This window comes from Theropithecus gelada, chromosome 12 (genome assembly GCF_003255815.1).
Source record: "Theropithecus gelada isolate Dixy chromosome 12, Tgel_1.0, whole genome shotgun sequence".
In the NCBI taxonomy this organism is placed as follows: domain Eukaryota; kingdom Metazoa; phylum Chordata; class Mammalia; order Primates; family Cercopithecidae; genus Theropithecus; species Theropithecus gelada.
In genome coordinates, this window is record NC_037680.1 from 106888180 (window position 1) to 106909601 (window position 21422).

The 21422-nt window shown below is 39.0% G+C and overlaps 1 protein-coding gene across 5 annotated transcripts in view; it reads left to right on the top strand.

Annotated features, from left to right (window-relative positions):
• The first annotated feature begins 1661 nt into the window (after positions 1-1661).
• The window catches only part of SP140 (SP140 nuclear body protein), a 91087-nt gene continuing 71326 nt past the window's right edge, over positions 1662-21422 (top strand). For 3 of the 5 annotated variants that reach the window (XM_025404051.1, XM_025404052.1, XM_025404053.1), the window contains exons 1-5: positions 1663-1836; positions 13883-14060; positions 15014-15182; positions 18177-18260; positions 20515-20595. In XM_025404051.1, the coding sequence (XP_025259836.1) occupies positions 1778-1836; positions 13883-14060; positions 15014-15182; positions 18177-18260; positions 20515-20595 (571 nt within the window). In that variant the 5' untranslated portion in view covers positions 1663-1777. Of the gene's footprint in view, positions 1837-13882; positions 14061-15013; positions 15183-15561; positions 15876-18176; positions 18261-20514; positions 20596-21422 lie in introns of those variants that run through there. The other 2 variants (XM_025404050.1, XM_025404054.1) reach the window with 2 other exon arrangements.

Sequence of the window (21422 nt, forward strand, 5' to 3'; positions counted from 1 at the left end):
AGCTGGGATTACAGGCGTGAGCCACCATGCCCAGCCCAGTCTGACATTCTATGGGATGTTCAGGTGATCCAGATATCATTCAACTATATTATAACAAAGGGCAAGTGAGTTAATATAACCTGCCTAGACTGCCTACTTTCTTAACTTAGTCCTCTGGCTTTCCCATACATTCTGTGAGCTACCCAATATAGTTCTAAGAAATTGACTTTTTGCCTGAGTTTTAGCCAGAGTCGGTTTGGATTATTTTTATTCCCAAATCCTGACTGATAAAAATGTTGGGTACCAGAGGTTGAATTATAGGCAAGAGATATTCAAGGAAATATGATCAATCTGGGATTGGTTATCTGACATAATTGGACATAAAAACAGTGAATGTCCCCATTAGCATTCAGAGTCAGGAGTTTGGGAGTCATGAGCAAACATGGGTAAGAGAAAGAGATCCAGACATATGCAAGACCTGGTAGGCACAGTGACCCTGCCTACTGAAAAAGGTGTCCTCATCAGTGTTCTGGAGTCTGTCCTGACCAGATTGGTCTTTGTTCCTTTGGTAGAAAGAAAGCAGAAATGAGAAAGGGGTAGAAATTTCTTGCACTCTATAATTTGCAAACTTATGTATGCAGATTTCCTTGCATATGTGTAATGAACCAGAAAAAGTAGCATTCGGGAGCACATCTTTTGGAAAAATACTGCTTTGCCTCTGGCTTTTTAATCCTCACTACTGCTCTGTCACTGGCCCTGGATTCTACCCATACCCTGGCTCTCATCAGCCCCCTGTCTTTGATCCATTTTTCTGCCTGGATTTCTAGTCCTGTGGTTTTATTTTTTATATTTGCCCTTTGCTTCCATTTGTTTATCACTGGACTTTATGCTACTATAGTGTGTTTTTGTAAATTGTTTCAAATCCTTTACAGAATGAGGGCGGGGTATAAATGAAAAATTGTGTGTAAACACAAATGTAATACAGCTATCCTCCTGTATCATATTGTCCTTGAGGGTCTAGATAATCTCAGCTCCAAATCATTTCCCCGTCCAATGAGAAGGCTGTCACTTTCCTCAAGATTTCAGTGAAATGCTTGAAGCTCAGTTTTCTCCCAGTCACCCCTGGCTGCAGTTGTGATGTGCCCACGTATTTGAGAAAACTTAGAAATGCACCTCACTTTTCTGCCCAACCTCTGCGCTTGCATTTGGTTGGAGGAGTTGAGATAGTTGTCTTTTACTTCTGTCTGCTTTCATGGAGTGCTAAGAGCATCTCCCCTACTTTATAATGCGTGGTATTTCAGTTCTCTCTGGCCCCATGTCCAATCACTGGGCCTAACCCATCCAGCCCAGGCTCACTAAGGTGCATGGCCAGCCCTGGAGCCTGACTGAAGATTTGAAATGCCTGGTCTTCACTTGTCCTTCTCAGCCACCTCAGCAAGGCATAGGGACAAATATGGAGTTTACTTCCTCCTCATGAAGGCATCTTACCTCAAAACAACTTTGACTTGCTTGAGTTGAATGACTTTACAACCCTCTTTCCTTGGCAGGAAAACGTGACCCCGTCTTCTGTGGCCTCGTGGGGCTGGCTTTGCTCCTCCTCCCTTGACTGAGGGACGTCATGGAGATTGGGTGGAGGGAGGACTGTAGAGTTGGTGCACCTACGTCAGCTGGTTAGGCAAGTTCACTTTTCTTTTCCTCTTTGGCTGAGCCCCGAGGGGCAGTTGGCAGCTTTACCTCAGAGCTGCAGGAAGGGAAGGGGCAGTGAAAATCTAATCGGGTGTGATCCTAGGCCAAGCTCATGGCCCAGCGGGGCCAGCAGGGGCAGATGGCAAGTGGAGACAGCAATCTCAACTCCAGGTGGGTCATTGTCTCCTTTCCCGTCTGTCCTTCATTTCTGGTAGGGTTCCCATTCATACTTGTTATTTAATGTCTACCCAGCTTCACTCTACACGTATACAATAGAATTAGGTTACAAATAAATAACGAGGCAATCAGATTTTTTAAATTGCAGGGATTGGCTGTTGGATAAACTCAGGGATGCCGTGACTCACATCATCTTCCTATTCTCTTACGTCTGCAAATGGCTGGACTGGAGCCATTTGAACATCATGCCCCTTCTGAGGCTTTGCTGTAGGATTGGATAATTCCCCATGACCGCTGAACCCTCTCATCTTCCCCAGGCCTCCTTTATCCCCACTCCAAAAGACAACTCTGTCTAAAAAAGATCTTTTTAGAAGAATTAAAATCCAAATGCCTGTCTGTTGTCACACCTGCCAGGCTGTGTAGTTGGGGACCAGCTCTGCTCTGAGCCCATCTATGTGGCTTTTAGCCCTAGAGTCAGTTCAGGATCTCTGAATACTTGGTAGGAGGAAGTGAAAGAGATAAGACCCAACAAAAAAGGCAGCAGGTGGAGAGTGAGTACTGCTTTTGCCTTTTTTATTCTTCTGTTCTGGTATGTTTTACATATCTGGTCAGAGAAGCCTGGAAATCATCTTTAAAAAATATAAGACAACGAGACCAGCCTGACCAACATGGAGAAACCCTGTCTCTACTAAAAATACAAAATTATCTGGGTGTGGTGGCACATGCCTATAATCCCAGCTACTCATGAGGCTGAGGCAGAATAATCGAGTGAACCAGGAAGGCAGGGTGAGCTGAGATCGTGCCATTGCACTCCAGCCTGGGCAAAAAGAGTGAAACTCCATCTCAAAAAACAAAAAGAAAAACAAAAAACAAGAACGTCAATACAGTCATTTCTTCTTATCTGTGGATTCTGTATCCATGGATCTAACCAACCATGAATGCAAAATATTTTCTAAAAATTAAAAACATAAATAACAACAATAAAAGGTAATATAAAAGTTTAAAATACAATATAACTATTTGTATAGCATTTACATTGTATTAGGTATTATAAGTCTAGAAATGATTTAAAATATACAGGAGGATGTGCATGGGTTATATGCAAATACTATACCTTTTATATCAGGGACTTGAGCATCCATGGATTTTGATATCCGTGGAGGGTCCTGGAACCGATTCCCCCTGGATACCAAGGGATAACTGTACATTCTTGATAAAAATGAAAACAATGTATGGAATGTAAAAGTCTATGGAAACTTGTCTAATTGGGACTCTGTGCCAAGGCTACTTGTGGCACTGGTACAGCCCCAAGAAAGCAAAAGCTGTTGGTATCATCAGCAGTAGTGGTGGCACCAGGCTGGTTTTCAGTGCCCAGTGCCACCACTCCCAGACAGGCATCCCAGTCATCTCTTTCACTTGCTCTCTAGCGAAGGGAAGATGAGCCAGCGGAGCTCAAAGTCCAGGCAGCCCATGGTCACCAAGCAGGAAGAAGATGGCACTGAGAGGTGACGATGGGGTAACGCTAACCTCAAAGAATGAGTCAGGAAGTGTTGCCTCTGCTCCTATTTTTGGAAGAAATTGGGAAAAATGATGTCATTTCGTCCTTAAATATACGGTAGGATTAGCTAGTGATACCACTTGGGCCTAGCACTTTCCTTTCTGGAGGGCTAGTAAGTATCGATTCAAATTTCTTTAATATATATAGGCCTATTCAGACAACCTATCTCTTGTGCAAGTTTTGGTTAGTTTGCCTCTTAAAGAATTTGTTCATTTCATCTGTGACCAAATCTGTAGGTGTGGAGTCCATAGTTTTCTTTTATTACCTTTTCATTGTCCGTGGAATTCATAGTGATGACCCTTCTTTCATTCTGATCATTTCTGTCTTCTCTATTTTTTTCTTTGTTAGCCTGGCTAGAAGTTTATTAATTAATTCTTTGAAAAGAATCAGCTTTTGGTTTCATTAAGTTTCTCGAATGTTTTCCTGTTTCAATTTCATTAATTTCCACTTTAATTATTATTATTATTTTTTCTGCTTGCATCAGGCTTAAATAGCTCCTCTTTTTCTCCAGTTTCCTCAGATGAAAGCTTGGATTATTGATTTAGATATTTCTCTTCTATTATATGCATTTAATGCTATATATTTCCTTCTAAGTGCTGCTTTTGTTGCATCCCATTCATTTTAAGAAGTTGTTTTCCTTTTCATTTAGTTTAAAATATTTTTAAATTTATTTTGAGACTTCTTATTTGACCCTAGAACTGTGCTGGTTAATCTGGAAATATTTTGGAATTTTCCAGCTATTTTTCTCTTACTGATTTCTAGTTTATGGTCTGAGAACAACCTTTTATGATTTCTATTCTTTTAAATTTGTTAAGGTATGTTTTATGGCCCCAAATGTGGTACATCTTGGCAAATATCCTGTGTGAGCTTAAAAAGTACATGCATTCTGCTATTGTTAAATGGAGTATCATATAAATGTCAGTTAGATCAAGTTGATTGCTATTGCTGTTCAGGTCAACTATATCCTTCTGATTTTCTGCCTGTGTGATATGTCAATTAATAAAAAAGAAGTGTTGAAGCCTTCAATAATAGCAGTGAATTTGTCTATTTCTCTTTATAGTTCTATCAGTTTTTGCCTCATACGTTTTACCATTAGTTTGCTAGTTGCATACACATTAAGGATTGTATACCTTCTTGAAGAATTTACCCTTTTATCATAATGTAATGCCCCTCTTTAATCCCTGATGATTTTCCTTGTTCTGAAGCTGCTTTGTCTGAAATTGATATAGCTACTATAACTTTTCTTTGATTCGTGTTGGCGTGGTGTATCTTGTTCCATCCCTTTATCTTTAACCTATCTTTTAAAATATATTTACAATGACTTTTTTATAGACAACATATAGTTGGGTGTTCTGTGTTTTTATGTACTCTGTTGATCTCTTGGCTTTTAATTGGTGTTTTAGACTATTGGCATTAAAGTGGTTATTAATGTAGTTAGATTAATATCTACCACATTTGTGAATGTTGTTTTGTACCTATCGTTTTCATCTTTTCTTCCTTTTTTCCTGCCTTTTCTGGTTTAATTGAGCATTTTATGATTCTATTTTCTCTCCTTTCTTAGCATATCAATTATACTTCTTTTAAAACATTTTTAGTGGTTCCCTGAAGTTTGTAATATATGTTTACAGCGAATCATGTCCATTTTAATTACACTCTATCACTTAATGAGTAGAGAATACACCAAGCAACTGAACATCCCAAGTTCTGTCCTCCTGCTCTTTTTAACACTGTGAAATGACTGACAATGTTAAAAAGAACAGGAAGGCTTCTAGTCATTCCACTTATTTATGTCCCGTAACCACTCTATGTTGTTGATATGATTAATTTGACCAAACAGCTTCATTGTAGGTCAAGTTAGAGTAGGAAAATTGAAAACATTTTATTATATCTGCATTTATTTCTTCTCTGATGCTCTTTCTTTCTCTATATAAATCTGAGTTTCTGGCCCATATCATTTTCCCTTTGCATAAAGAAATTCTTTTACCTTTTTCACACGGGGTAGGCTTTCTGACAATGAATTCCCTCAGTTTTTGTTTATTTGAGAAAATCTTGATTTCTACTTTACTTGGAAGGTTAGTTGCACAGGATGTAGAAGTCCACATAGGCTTTTTTTTTTTCTTTCATCACTTTAAATATTTCTTTCTACTTTCTTTGCTTGCATGGTTTTTAATGAGAAATCTGATGTAATTTTATCCTTCTTTCGTGGGTAAGGGTTGGTTGGTTTGTTATTTTTCCCCCACCCCCTGGCTTTTTTCAATATTTTCTCTGTCTTTGTTATACTGCAGTTTGAATATAAAATTGTGATTGCCCAACTAGACTCTTCTTGTCCGCTGCCCAGAAAAGCCACACACTGCAAACAGTAGGAGTTGCAGGAGAGAAAGAATTTAATAATCGCAGGGCCAGGCAAGCGGGAGATGTTTCTCAAGTCCATCTCCCCAAGAATTCAGAGAGTAGGCTTTTTTAAGGATAGTTTGGTAGACAGGGGCTGGGGAACAGGGAAATGCTGATTGCTTAGATTGGGAATGAAATCACTGGGGGTTGAAGTGATGTTCCTGTGCTGAGTCATTTTCTGGGTGGGGGTCACAGGACCTAGTTACCAATCCTGTGGTATTGGCTGGTCCATTAGAATGCAAGGTCTGAAAAATACCTCAAACACCAGTCTTAGGCTTTATAATACTGAAGTTATCTATAGGAGCAACTGGAGTGGTTATGACTCTTGTGACCTCCAGCTACATGACTCCTGAACCATAATTCTAATCTTGTAGCCAATTTGTTAGTTTTACAAAAGTGGTTTTGGTCTCAGAGCAAGGAGAGGGTAAGTTTTGGGAAGGGATTGTTATAATCTTTGTTTTAAAGTTAAACTATAAACTAAATGCTTCTCATTGTTAGCTTGGTGTACACCTAGGAGTGAGCAAGGACAGTTTGTGAGGTTAGAAGCAAGATGGGGTCAGTTAATTTAGATTTCTCTCACTGTCATAATTTTTGCAAAGGTGGTTTCAATATGTCTAAATCTAGATCATTGGATATTTATGCCACTTGCTGTTTGATGAGCTTCCTGAATCTGTGGTTTGTTGTTTGTCATTACTTTTGGAAAATTCTTGGCTATCACTACTTGATTATTTCTTCTGCTCTATTTTCTCTTTCTTCTCCTTCTCATATTCCAGTTACATATTTGTCACACTTTATGAAATTATTCCAGCATTCTTGGATATTGTGTTCTGTTTTGTTTTTCCTCTTTTTTTCTCTTTACATTTCAATTTGAGAAGTTCCTTTTGACATATCTTCAATTCACTGATTCTTTCCTTGGCCATGTCCAGGCTACTGATGAACCCATCAAAGGCATTCTTCATTTCTGTTTCATTGTTTTTTATTTCTAGCATTTCATTTTTCATTATGTCTTTGAGTTGTCATCTTTCTGCCCACTTAACCATCTGTTCGTGTGTATTGTCTGCTTTTTAAAGAACCCTTAAGATATTAATTAACTATAGTTATTTTACATTTCTGTCTAAAAACTGGAAAATCCATCATATCTGAGTCTGGTTTTGATGATTACTTTGTCTTTTCACACTGTGTTACTTCTCGCCTTTTGGTATGTCTTATAATTTTTTTTTAAAGTCAGACATGATAAGTCAGGTAATAGGAACGGAGGCAAATAAGCCTTCAATGTGAGGTTTTATATTAATATGGGTAGGAAATGGGCCATATCTAATGTTTATTCTAGCTGTAGGTGGCAGAGGTGTCAAATTCCCCTAGCGTTCTTGTTTTTCTTTCCCCTGCTTTCTCTGGGTTTCTCTGAGAACTCCTTTTTAAATAGTCTGTTTCTTGCAGCTCTTCCAGCTGTAATCTGCTCTTATTATACAGGAACCCTGTTGATGGAATGGTAACATGTCAGAAGGGAAGTGGTCTATAATCTTATGATTACATCTCAATCTTTTAATGGAACTGCACCTTGGACTGTTACTTTCAAAAGAATTGCTCCCTCCACCCTTTTTTAAAATTTTTTGAAATGGTGTCTCGCTTTGTTGCCCAGGCTGTAGTGCAGTGGCATGGTCTTGGCTCACTGCAACTTCCGCCTCCTAGGTTCAAGCGATTCTCCTGCCTCTGCCTCCTGAGTAGCAGAGATTACAGGTGCCTGCCACCATGCCCAGCTAATTTTCTTTTATGTTTTTAGTAGAGACGGGGTTTCGCCGTGTTGGCCAGGCTGGTCTCAAACTCCTGGCCTTGTGATCTGCCCATCTCAGTCTCCCAAAGCGCTGGGATTACAGGCGTGAGTCACCGTGCCCGGCCTCACCCTCCACCCTTTTTAGAAGTGACAGGATGTCCAGAAGAGGCTAGATTTTGGTAGTCACCCTTCCCCTAGAATGGTTAAAGCATTTTCCCTAGAGAGTAGGCCTTTGTTATGGAGAATGCTTTGGTTTTTAAAAAAACTTTTCTTTTCCCTCCTCCTGTCAGAAGGATGAAGAGATTTTTCTTGGGGTTTCTGGAGGTAAAATCCACAAAAGGTTGGGGCCTGCCCTGAAATGATGACCCCCAGGAGTTTCCCACACTCGCTCATGCTGCTCCACACTCAGCCTCTAGCAATTCATCAAACATAACATAGATGTGTTCCTCCCAGCCTATGACTCCAGTGCCTTCTGCCTCAGGTAGTTGATCTTGGACAATTCTCTGGATTTGCCTGTATCTGCAGATTTGGGGGCAGTTTGCCTTGTGACTTCAGTTCTTTGAGAGACAGAAGAAAAGTTGTTAATTCATAGTTTGTTCAGCTGGATTTTAGTTGTTGTTGTGAGAATGGAAGCAATGACTTCCAATGTCCTTGCGTGTTGAAGCTAAAATCAGTGAGTTTAGTGAACTTTTACATTTTTGAAGTTTAGAGTCTTTCCTTAAGACAAACTTTCTTTTTGTTTAAAATTTTGGTTTTATTATAGTATTATCTTACAGCCAGAGCATGTAACCTGTTCAATTTCTCTTCATTATTATTTATTGAAATTACTTCAGGACCAAATACATGGTATGATCTTTTGTGTTTAACACAGTGTTATTAAAAAATCAATTTTGCCAGTTTTTAAAACTTACATTTTATATATCTTTGTTCTTTTACTTTTATCTACTTGAGAAGCTAAGAATTGGAAGTAAAATGTTTTTTAACAGCCATGAAAGATTTTCCCACTGGTAATCTTTAATCTTGCTTTTTAAATGTGAGTATTGAGAATTTTACCTTCTTTCTCATTTGTATTTGCTTAATGAAACTTGCCCATCTTTTGACTGTTAACATTTTTAATGTTACTTTATCTCTGTTGTGTCTCTTGTAGTTAGATTCTATTTTGACCGTTTATAATTTAAGATGGTAACTTAATCTGTTTTAAATATCTTGTTGCTTACGGATTTTTTATTTTTATATTTTATGCCTCTTTATTTTCTATAAGAAAAAGAGCGTGTTTTCTTTCTCATTATTTTGTAAAGTTTATAGCCTCATTTTGACTCTATTCGTTACACTTGGGTTTTTAATTAATTCTTTAATGTATATTTCTCTGAGAGCATCAAATTTATAACTGTATCATTTGAATTTTTATTTGAAATAAGTTATTTAACTCAATTTTTTACTTGTCCTCACTCAATTAAAAAAAACTTTACCAAGTATCGCACCACTGCACTCCAGCCTATGTGACAGAGCGAGATTCCGTCTCAAAACGAAACAACAAAAAAACCTTTAAAATAGAATCTAAAGCTTAAGATTGAAATTGCTATAATTTTATTATATGCAGTATATATCCTGTCTTTTTAGAACAGTCCTTCTCAAATATTTGGATTCAGGATATTTTTGTATTTTTTAAAATTATCGAGAACCCCGAAGAATTGGCTTTTGTTTATTGGGTTATATCTGTTGCTATTTACCATATTAGAAATTAAAACTTTGAACACTTAAAATATGTATTTATTCATTTAGAAATAATAGTAGTGAATTTATTACCCGTGAATATAAGTGATGTATTTTTATGAAAAATAATAGAACTTTTCAAAATAGAAATAAATTAGCCAGAGGATTAGCATTGCTTTACATTTTTATGCATCTTTTAAATATCAGTAGAAGGCAGCTAGACTCTCCTATCTGCTTCTGCGTTCAATCTGTTGTGACATCACAGGACATTTAGCCTCTGAAAAATTTCATTGTATGTTCATGAAAGAATGAGAAAGAAAAAGGGAAAATAATATGTTATTATGAGAACAGTTTTACCTTGGTGACACCTGAAAGGGTCTTGCACAATCCTAGGGAGTCTCTAAACCCCACTTTGAGAATTACTGTTCTAAGATAATTTATAAATTTGAGACATCAGGATTTTAACTGGTTTTTAGTGATGCTTTCAGTTCCTTTACAACAAGACTTTATGGATACTGATTTCTTGATTCTGTTAATTGTAGTACATCATCAAATAATTTGTCCCACACAGTGTCAGTAAAAATGGAGTAGGGTGCTCTATAGGAACAAACAACTCCCAAATCTCAACGGGTCACCAGGCCTCTGCTCAGAGGACCCTCATCCTGGACTCTGTCTCTGGCTGAGGAGCAGCCACCCCATCTGAAATGACAGTCACTGTGGTAGAGGAACAGAGAGCGTGCCTAACCAGGTGCTGGCTCTGAGCTCTTCTGCTGGAGTGATTCCCATTGCTCCAAAGGAGGTACAATCTTACCTTGGCCCAGAAGAAAAGAACATTGAAAAATGTGTGACCAACACAGAAGGTGCATGAGCAAAATATTTTTTGAGTCCTTGTCTGTCTAAGTATTGATTCTGCCCTCATGCACGAATCATTGAACAAGGTATACATCTTTCCATGTTAATTTTTTTGGACCCATTCTCAAGAATTGGATGGGTATACACTTTTTTTTTTTTTTTTAGTAGTTTCCTCTTACCTCTAGGCTTATAGGCTTGCATCATTATTTTAGACATTTAGCTTTTCAAATTTATCTATTTTTCCCTTTAGGGCTTTTCCCCATTTGTTCTGGGAAATTTTGAATTTCCAAGGTCTCTGTTTTATTTTCTGGTTGTTTCTTTTCTGCATGGAATTTTTGGTACAATATATTCTCTTTTTGTATGATAATATTTGTTGTTTAGAAATTCTCTTTTGTTCCCTGAAACATCCCTATTTCTGCTAGGGTACTTCTTTGCCTTTTGCTTATCTTGGTTTACTCCTTAATGTTGTAGGTTTCCACACATGCTGTGGTCTGTTGTAGTCTGTTCATGCTTACCAGCAAGATGCTGAAAAGCAAACTTGAAACTCCATTTAATGAGATGGGCTTGTAAGTTTGTGGGCTTCACTGAGCAAATACCAAATGCCTGAAGTCCTTCTCTCTGAGTCATTTATATTTTTCTTAAGAAGAAACCTCCACTCTTCTGCCTGATTGTGGGTGTTCTGTGTCGTAGAGCAAACCGTTTTTAATTTCGCCTCTGGAACAATCTCTTGATTTTCATCTCTGCATCTCCTTCTCAGCCACCACTGCATCTCTGGGAGGCTGCAGGACATGCTGGATCCTTTTCTGACCTCAGGAACCATCCTCCACCTTCAATAGCAATGAGTACCCCTCTGACCGTTTTTTCTCTGTCATATTTAGGTTAAAATTTCTCATCTAATTCCTTTCTCTTCATCATTGTAACTTTAATTCCTTTCCTATCATTTAGGAGACATTCTAGTGAGAGAGGAGAAAAACAGTTGTCATTAATCAACCATTTTAAACCAGAAGTCTTTTTCTTTTTTAACAGAATTCGGCAGATAAATGGTGCATGTTTGGGGAATGGGAAATCTTAGTGATCCTCTATTCTATCCTGATGCATGTTTGAGGAATGGAAAGTCCCAATGACTTTCATTGTGGGATAAAAAAAAATCTGTAAGTCTTCATACCATTTAAAAATACAGATAAATATGTTAAGGCCTATTAGCAAGGAGAACAATTTAGCAAGTAAGAATCAGAACTACAAACTTTTGTGAGTAAAAATTAGTTTCCCAGGCACAGCCTTAATGTCTGAAATCCAGAGGTCTCCAAGTGTAGACAGATCAGTGTGTCCTAGTTTTGCATATTCACACAAATCTCCATGTTGGACCATAGAAAGAGTCATTTTCTTGTGGCTATTCTTTTTTTTTTTTTTTTGAGACGGAGTCTCACTCTGTCGCCCAGGCTGGAGTGCAGTGGCGCGATCTCGGCTCACTGCAAGCTTCGCCTCCTGGGTTCACGCCAGTCTCCTGGCTCAGCCTCCCGAGTAGCTGGGATTACAGGCGCCCGCCACCACACCCAGCTAATTTTTTGTATTTTTAGTAGAGACGGGGTTTCACCGTGTTAGCCAGGATGGTCTCCATCTCCTGACCTCATGATCCGCCTGCCTCGGCCTCCCAAAGCGCTGGAATTACAGGCGTGAGCTACGCGCCCAGCCTTATTGTGACTATTCTTAATCAAACCTTACCAGATGAGAGTCTTTGAACCAATTTTGTGATGGAGAATACCACCCTCCCTCTACAGTTACAGATGGAGGAGATACATCTCCTTTATGACTCCTGAGATTTCCTCTCTTTGTTGTTAACTAAGAAGACTTGCAGTTCAGTGTTGAGTTCTGTAATATCTCAGCCAGATTTTTATTTCTTTCTCTGTAAGTTAAAGTTCTCCAGAGAAACAGAACCAATAGGATGTGTATATAGAGAGAAAGAGATTTGTTATAAGGAATTGGCTCTTGCAATTATGAAGGCTGACAAGTCCAAAATCTGTAGTGTGGGCCTGCTGGTTGGAGACCCAGGAGAGCTGATGGTGCAGCTCCAGTCTGAATGCAGTCTACTAGAGGATTCTTACTTTCTTGGGGACACTGGTCTTTTGGTTCTATTCAGGCTTTCAATTGGTTGGACAAGCCCCACCCACACAATGGAAGGCAATCTGCCCTACTCCAAATTCACTAATTTAAATGTTAATCTTTTCCCAAAAAACCGTCCAAGTTGGCATATAAAATTAATTACCACAGCATCATGTCAATTCCTATAAAGATTTTGACGTCTTTTAATTGTGTATCTTCCCTAGAGAGTTCAGGTGAAGGTCTCTTTATAATAGTTTGATTGGAACAGGGCGAACCTTTTTACTTCTATGCACAGGTCTTTTTTTTTTTTTTTAATTATACTTTAAGTTCTAGGGTACATGTGCACAACATGCAGGTTTATTACATATGTATACATGTGCCATGTTGGTGTGCTGCACCCATTAACTCGTCATTTACATTAGGTAAATCTCCTAATGCTAACCCTCCCCCCTCCTCCCACCCTACAACAGGCCCCGGCGTGTGATGTTCCCCTTCCTGTCTCCAAGTGTTCTCATTGCTCAATTCCCACCTATGAGTGAGAACATGCAGTGTTTGGTTTTCTGTCCCTGCAATAGTTTGCTGAGAATGATGGTTTCCAGCTGTATCCATGTCCCCACAAAGGACACAAACTCATCCATTTTTATGGCTGCATAGTATTCCATGGTGTATATGTGCCACATTTTCTTAATCCAGTCTGTCATTGATGGACATTTGGGTTGGTTCCAAGTCTTTGCTATTGTGAATAGTGCCGCAATAAACACACGTGTACATGTGTCTTTATAGCAACATGATTTATAATTATTTGGGTATATACCCAGTAATGCGATGGCTGGGTCAAATGGTATTTCTAGTTCTAGATCCTTGAGGAATCGCCACACTGTCTTCCACAATGGTTGAACTAGTTTACAGTCCCACCAACAGTGTAAAAGTGTTCCTGTTTCTCCACATCCTCTCCAGCACCTGTTGTTTCCTGACTTTTTAATGATCGTCATTCTAACTGGTATGAAATGGTATCTCATTGTGGTTTTGATTTGTATTTCTCTGATGGTCAGTGATGATGAGCATTTTTTCATGTGTCTGTTGACTGCATAAATGCCTTATTTTGAGAAGTGTCTGTTCATATCCTTTGCCCACTTTTTGATGGGATTGTTTGCTTTTTTCTTGTAAATTTGTTTGGGTTCTTTGTAGGTTCTGGATATTAGCCCTTTGTCAGATGAGTAGATTGCAAAAATGTTCTCCCATTCTGTAGGTTGCCTGTTCACTCTGATGGTAGTTTCTTTTGCTGTGCAGAAGCTCTTTAGATTAATTAGATCCCATTTGTCAATTTTGGCTTTTGTTGCCATTGCTTTTGGTGTTTTAGACATGAAGTCCTTGCCCATGCCCATGTCCTGAATGGTATTGCTTAGGTTTTCTTCTAGGATTTTTATGGTTTTAGATCTAACATTTAAGTCTTTAATAAGTTCACTGTTTTCATCTTTTCCACCTTGATTTTTCCCAAAATAAATAAATTTCATTCATTCTGATTTCCCCACAAGAAAGCCTATTTTACACATGTTGGCTCTCCATTGGCCATCCTTCATGTCTAAAATCTTCTAGCCACCACAAACCTCTTGGAAACTCAGTATCTATTTCCACGTTGTATCTTTGTTTCTTAGAATGGTCACAGATATACAGAACACAGAGGATCAGAACCTGCAGGAGCAGGTTTGCCCTGAGCCCATTTTCAGGTTCTTCAGAGAACACAAGGTAGAGATTGCAAGTGCAATAACAAGACCATTTCCTTTCCTTATGGGCCTCCGAGACCGCTCCTTCATCTCTGAGCAGATGTATGAAGTAAGTAAGAATTTCCAAATGATGGTAAACCAGGTCCATACTCAATTATGCCAAACTTCAAGATGCAATGAACAGGCTAAAGGGCCTCCTGTGAATGGGGACCTTCATCATCCTGTAGGTTAGGAGGTGACAGGAGAAGCAGGCATCACAGAAAACCTCCCTTCTTCTGCAGTAAATGTTGGGGGAGGGCCACAGTGAGGGAGGTGGGCAGCAGAGAGAATGGGAATGCTGCATGGGTGCAGATCATCCTAGGTGCATGTATGCAATCTACTAATGGTAGCCATAATTAAAGTAAATAAGTGAGCTAGGCAGCGTTTCATTCCAAAGCCTACTTATTGAAACACTTGAAACAGAGATTTTTTTGAAACTCACAGGGAAGTTGTGTCATGTTATTTTACATTTGGAAGCAGATGCTTGCTACTGTCTCTCCAAATCATTGTTTGATCTTTGGACGTTTCTAGAGCCCTAGAATGCAAGTTAATGTTAGCAGTGGATGCCTTTAGGGATACTGAGGACAAGCCTTCTTCTTGTCTTTGTGAATTTTCTGTGCCCTTTGATCAGGAGTCACAGTAGGGGGCTGGTTGATTGGTTTCCTGGAGCTCTGTCAGGCCAGGCCAATCCTAGTAGTGGTTATCATCCACATAACAGAACAGCCTTGTTAAGGCCACTCCTGAAATAACCTGGCCAGGCTCTAAAGCCACACATAACATTCAACTTTGAACCCACATTTATTATTTAAAATAACTCTCTCCTCTTAAGTGTACAACAATGTCAGAGAGTCAGGTTCAAAAAATTAAGACTGTATTTTTATGGTGGAGGACATTTAAGAAGTCATCCAAATATATGCAAAATTCTAGCATTTCACAAGAGAACAGATGTTCTATCTACCACCAAAGAGTCTTTTGGAACCCATAAATCTCTAACTACATAATTCTCCATTTAATATTTTTAAGCATTTTCAAGAAGCTTTTAGAAACCTGGTCCCAGTGACAAGAGTGATGTATTGTGTACTCAGTGAACTGGAGAAGACGTTTGGCTGGTCACATCTGGAAGCATTGTTCAGCAGGATTAACCTGATGGCCTATCCTGATTTAAACGAGATTTATAGAAGCTTCCAAAATGGTAACTATAGCTCTCAACAGCTTTGGGGGATTCAAGCCCATTTCATTCATTAATTCATTCATTCACTCTTCATTCATATTTGACAAATGTTTGACTGAGTGACTCTTACATGCCAAGCCCAGGGGGAATATAATGATGAAAAAACACACATGTTCTGTGTCCTTATGGAGTTTACATATAGTGGGAGTGATAGATGTTAACCAAGTAATCCTGCAAATGGTTGCTCAGCCAGGACTTGATTTTGATGCTGTAAAACATAGGGTTGAAGTCTCCATTTTTTTCAAGGAAGACATGAGTGAAGCCTTTTCATAGGAAAGGAGGAAACCTTCTCTGATATTTGCAGATACATTCAAAGATAAAACAATTTTCTTTGTATTAGAAAATTTATCATTCAGTGCAGTCCTGTGTCAACTTGTTTCTCCAAACGAAGACTGGAGAAGTCACGAAGAGAGCCCAGTACATACTGATACACTGAGGAGGAGCTGCATATGAAAGCTATGAAGACAGAAAAGAGGGTTGGTGGGGGCCTTTCAGAACCATGTGGTTGAATTGCAGAGTGTGGGAGGGAGGGTTTGGGAGCCGATTCTGGAGAAAGAACTTGGAGTGGATTCTGGAGGGCTTGACACCCTGTGCTAGGGAATCTGGAGTTTAGTTTTTGGAAAATAAAGAAGCAATAACGGGCATTTAAACAGGGGAAAAGTAAAATAAGTCAGTATGAAGAATGGGGTGTGTTGATTTGTGAATACTATACCTTGATTCAAAAAAGAGGTATCTCGTTTTCATATTATGGTACATCCAAGTCAGAGAAAGGTCTAGAGGAAATCAAATACTGTGCATGCCTCCTTTGGTATCCATGAGGGATTGGTTTCAGGAATACCCACCACCCTCAGTCCTGGATGCTCAAGTCCCTTGTATGAAATGGCATAATAGTATTTGTGTATAACCTATGCATATGCACCAGTATACTTTAAATCATCTCTAGATTACAATACCTAATACAATCTAAATGCTATGTAAATAGTTGTTAAATTTGTATTGTTATTTTATTTATTTATTTTTTGAGACAGAGTTCACTCTATCACCCAGGCTGGAGTGCAGTGGCGTGATCTTGGCTACTGCAACCCCCATCTCCTGGGTTCAAGTGATTTTCCTGCCTCAGCCTTCTGAGTAGCTGGGATTACAGTCACCCACCACCACACCTGGCTAATTTTTTTGTATTTTTGGTAGAGACAGGGTTTCACCATGTTGGCAAGGCTGGTCTTGAACCCCTGACCTCAGGTGATCTGCCTGCCTTGGCTTCCCCAAATGCTGGGATTATAGACATGAGCCACCATGCCTGGCCTTTTATTATTTTTAATTTTTTCCCATATTTTCAATCTGAGGTTGGGTGAATCCACAGATCCCAAGCCAACTGTACCTAGGCACAAATTTTGAGTCAATATTTGTATTTTAACCAGGGTGTTCCAGGCTGTGGCAATGAAGGGAATGATGTTACTTCTACTGCCCACATCTCAGGGGCTCTGATTCTCTCTGTGGACTGTGGGGATCCCCCTGGCCCCAGTATCCACATCTCATATGTTAGTATCTGGCACCTTCCAGGTGACAGGCACCTGAGGCTCACCACTGCCCACTGCCTCAGACTATGAGTAGAAATTGGAGAAATGGGCAAAAGTAGAATGAATTGTAAAAAGATTGAAAAAAAAAAAAAAGAAAAATAAACCTCTGCTTATACTACACAACATCCACAAAATATAATTCAAGTTGGATTATAAATCTACAAGTTAATACTACAAGTATAAAGCTTCTAGAAGAAAACATGAGACTGTGTCTTTGCAAACTGAGAGTAGGCAGTAATTTGCTATAAAGGACACAAAAAAACATGGATCATAAAAGAAAAACTTGGTAAGTTATGTGTCACCAAATTAAAAACTATGCATCCAAAGTCACCATTAAGAAAAGGAAAAAACAAGCCATAGACTGGGAGAAAATATTTGCAATACACATATCTAACAAAGGATTGTACTCACAAAATATGAATAACTCCAATAAATGAATGATAAAAGGACACATCACCAATTCAAAAAATGGACAAATGATTTGAACAGACATTTCAGAACAGGAGATACAAAATGTCCAGCAAGAACATAAAGTGTATGACATTATTAATCATGAGGGAAATGCAAATTAAAGTCACAGTGAGATATCATCCACTCACTAGAATTGCTAAAATTAAAAAGACTGACAATACCAAGCGCAGATGAGAATGTGGAACAATTGGACCGCCCATCCCTTGCTGGTAGGAATGTAAAATGATAGCGACCACTTTGGGAAAGTGCCTGGCAATTTCCTGTAAAGTTAAATCTAACCTATGATCTTGGCCATTTCACTCCTAGGTATTTACATGACAGAAATAAAAATATGTTCATCCGAAGATTTGTATAAGAATGTTTATGGCAGCTTTATTCATAATAACTAAAATCTGGAACCAACCCAAATGCTCATCAACAGGAGAGTAGATGAACTATGACTAATTTATAGAGTATAATACTATTCAGCAATAAAAAGAATGAACTGTTACCACACAGAGCAACATGGATAAATCTCAAAAACATTATATTGAGCAAAATAAGCAAGTTCTAAGAGTACATACTGCATGATCCTATTTATATGAGTACAAGTACAGACAATACAGACAAGTACAGTGCCAGAAAGGAAGGAGCCATTGCTGGTGATAGGAACCAGAACAGTGGTGTCTTAAGCACAAAGCAATTTTCTGGGATGGTGGAAATGTTCTGAATCTTGACTGGGATGTTGGTTTCACAATGATTTACACTTAAGATATGTGCATCTCAATTAAAAAAAGGGGAACAAGGCTCTGTTGGACCTCGGGGGCAGGAGATCCTGGGACTTGGACATCAAATTCAGCTTAAGCACACTGAGGTCTCTCCTCTGGTTGCTGTCTGAGTTTGGTAATTTTCACATTGTTTTCCTCAGTATGCTATGAACACCCACCTCTCCAAATGAATAATGTAAACGAGTTAGAAGACAGACCCAGATTACTACCATATGGTAAACAAGGTAACTATCATTTAACTGATCAATGCCCTTATTAAAGTTTTGCTTCCTTGTCTTCATGGAGGCAAAGCTTGTATTTTCTCTCCTATCTTAGCCCCCTGTTATCTCCCAGTACTCTTCCCCTCACACAGGCATGTACCTGCCCTTATCTGCCAGCAGGTGTGAGAGAACCAATGAAAAAGGAGATCTGATCTCTTGAATAGATGGAGTCTCCATTGGTGGAGAATATAAAAAGAGAAAATGGGAAAGGTAGACAGAGAATAATACATGACAAATTACATGAATGGATTCCATCTTCTAAGGGAACGTAAAAATCCTACCCTCCCTACCCTCCCAGGTTGAGATAAGGGGATTATTTTTAATTAATTTCATAGAACTATTAAGAGAAACTCAGAAATAACCTAAGCCATATCAGATTCAGGTGAGAGATGTTCCTTACAGAGTTGGCCAGTTAGGGGTCCCTAGTACTGTGGTCACAGTCCAAGAGGGGAGTTTTTGATATGGAGAGACAGGGGAGCCTGAAAGATAGAATTGCGCAGGGAGACAAAACTGAAATAATGTTGGCAGATAGAAGATCAAAGTGAAATGAGAGAAACAGAAATGGAAAGAGAGGAAGTATAAGACACAGCAGAGAAAACGTAAACTGAAACATCTGCCAAGGATCAGAGGTGAAAATGGAGAGAGAAGTATATGGAAAAAGAAAGATGAGAGGAAAATAAATACCAAGAAATGGGGAAAATGAAGAGGTGCAGAGGCAACTATGTAGATAAACAGTTAAGAAAAAAAGGGTGTAAAATCACTTGAGAGTGAAAAGTGGATAAAAGGGAGAGAGAAGCAGACTGGGACAGTGTAGGTTTGAGGTAAGAGCACTGGATATCAGCAACTTTACAAGGGTTGGCTCCATGAACCATAAGTTTTCAGATTGAACTCTTCCCACATCAAAGTGGCACTTACATTGTACTCAGATTTCAATAGGCCTCTCCCAGAATAGTCTAATGATTCCCAAGCACAAATCTTCACTCTAAATTATCTTTAGAGTACATTTATTCATGGACCCGAGGACCTTTACTCATGGGTCGGACAGACATCTACACTTGAATTTTTTCAAGAACCTTAAACTTGGTACTTTGAGAACTAAAAGCAACATCTTCATTGCTCAAGTTAGATCTAACTCCTCCACAGCACTCTTTCTCCCAGAGATGGATCACTATTGTCCCATGGTTTTTCAAGTTGGAAACCTAGTCAAGTCATCATGGATGACTCCTCCCTTGCCCTCAAATACATGCCAGTTATGCAGCCAATGTAATCATTTCATCTTCAGGTTGCCTCTGGCCTGTCCATCTTTGCATCCCCAAGACCAGGTCTCTGGTCCAGATCTCCATCACTCTCATGATTCTCAGGGCAACATCCTTTGCTCATCTCCTCCCTCTAATCTTGCTTCCATCAAATGTGTTATTTGCACTTCAACTAGATGGGATATTTTAAAATGCACCTTAGGTTGTATCATTTTCCTACTTACCTCCTTAATACACTAAGGATTAAATAAATGGGTTTTTAAGTAAAATCCAAAGGCATCCACAATGATCCACCTGCTTACTTCTCCAGCTTAATCACCTGCCTCCTGAAGTATTATTTTAAGGTAGAATAAAATTTCCCCCAATAATTTCAATTGTTAAATCTTTCTTTCAAACTGAGCCTTTCCCTATGTTTTCTCTTTGCTACCTTATTTAGAATTGTTTTCCTGTCCCACTATTCTCCATTTATCCTTCTCCAATCCAGCTAAATCCTACTTAGAATATATGATCAAAGGGAGGTCTTTCTTTAGAGAAAGCTAGAAAGGCACAATTGAGAGGCTAAGGATGGGAGAGAAAGAGTGGTATCAGAGAAAGCAAGAGAAAAATTTGCAGGAGCAGAGAAGAGAGAAATGCATCTAGGAAAGAGAGGCTCCAAGAAACATCCACAGAAAAAAACAGAGGCAGAGATTGAGGAAATGTACAGAAACAGATGGAAAGACATGAGCGAGAAAATGTGAAAGAGAAGAAGGCGTAAGGAAAGGAAGATTCCCCCGCAATGGATGAATTATTCTCAGCCTCTGGTGAAGGTTACTGAAGGACTTAATCCTCAGGTCAGGTTGTTTGGGGAGTGGGGACCTTCCAGTGTATCAGGCTTTCTTAGTTTTCTCATTATTTATTTTCTTGTTTTGATGCCTTCTTGACCGTAAATCAAGACATCTGAGGGATTTCATTCCTTTCTGCAGAGAACAGCAATGCCGATCATGAAATGGGTGATGTAGCAGTGCCTCAGGAAGCCTTGAGCTCCTCGCCAAGGTGTGAGCCAGGTAAGGAAGGGGTGACTTGCTCTTCCTGACCTTCAGGGTGTCAGGAGGTGGAATTCAGAGCTGGTGTTTCCTGATGCATTTTACTCTGAGCACATTCCACAGGCAAAAGATCCATTTTGTCCTCAGATCCCATAATTCTGCTAAATGTTCCTAAGTGTATGTTATAGTAGAAATATGCTAGAGAAGGATAATGTCTTTCATGTCTACTAACAATAAAAACTTGATTATACCTACCCACCATTTATTTTCTCTAGAGAATAAAAACTACTGTTGTTTGTTACTATTATTATTTTGTCCCTCACTATAGAAAGCCTTCATAAGAAACATGTTCCATCAGACCAACTACTCAAAAAACTAAATGATAATTTTTGCCAAATATTTTCCATTGTGTTACTATCTTGCATAGTTATTGTTCAAAGAATTTTGGCAAACAAGATGTCATTTTATCACCACAGCTTATGAATTTAGATGGATAAACTTTTGCTTATTTCTATTTTATAGCTAAATAAAGTAGAAGTAGAAGCATAGAAAGGTGTAAGGTCTTTTACCAGGTCAGATTAGTCAAGCAAGAACATGACCCACATTCCAGCTGACTCACTGCAGTGATGGTTGTGTGAGTTTGACAGAAATCAGGGTAGCCAGGGTCATGGATCGGAGTTCACACAGGATACCCAAGGAGACCTGCAGGTTCTTAGGGGAGTGGGCTAGGGCCTGGTGCAAAGAGACTCTTATTCAACAAAAGCATTTCCATGGCCAGAGCAGGGGAAAGCAAAGAGAAATGGTAAGATTGGAACCTGCCGTGCAGATGCAAGAAATCCAGAAGAAGA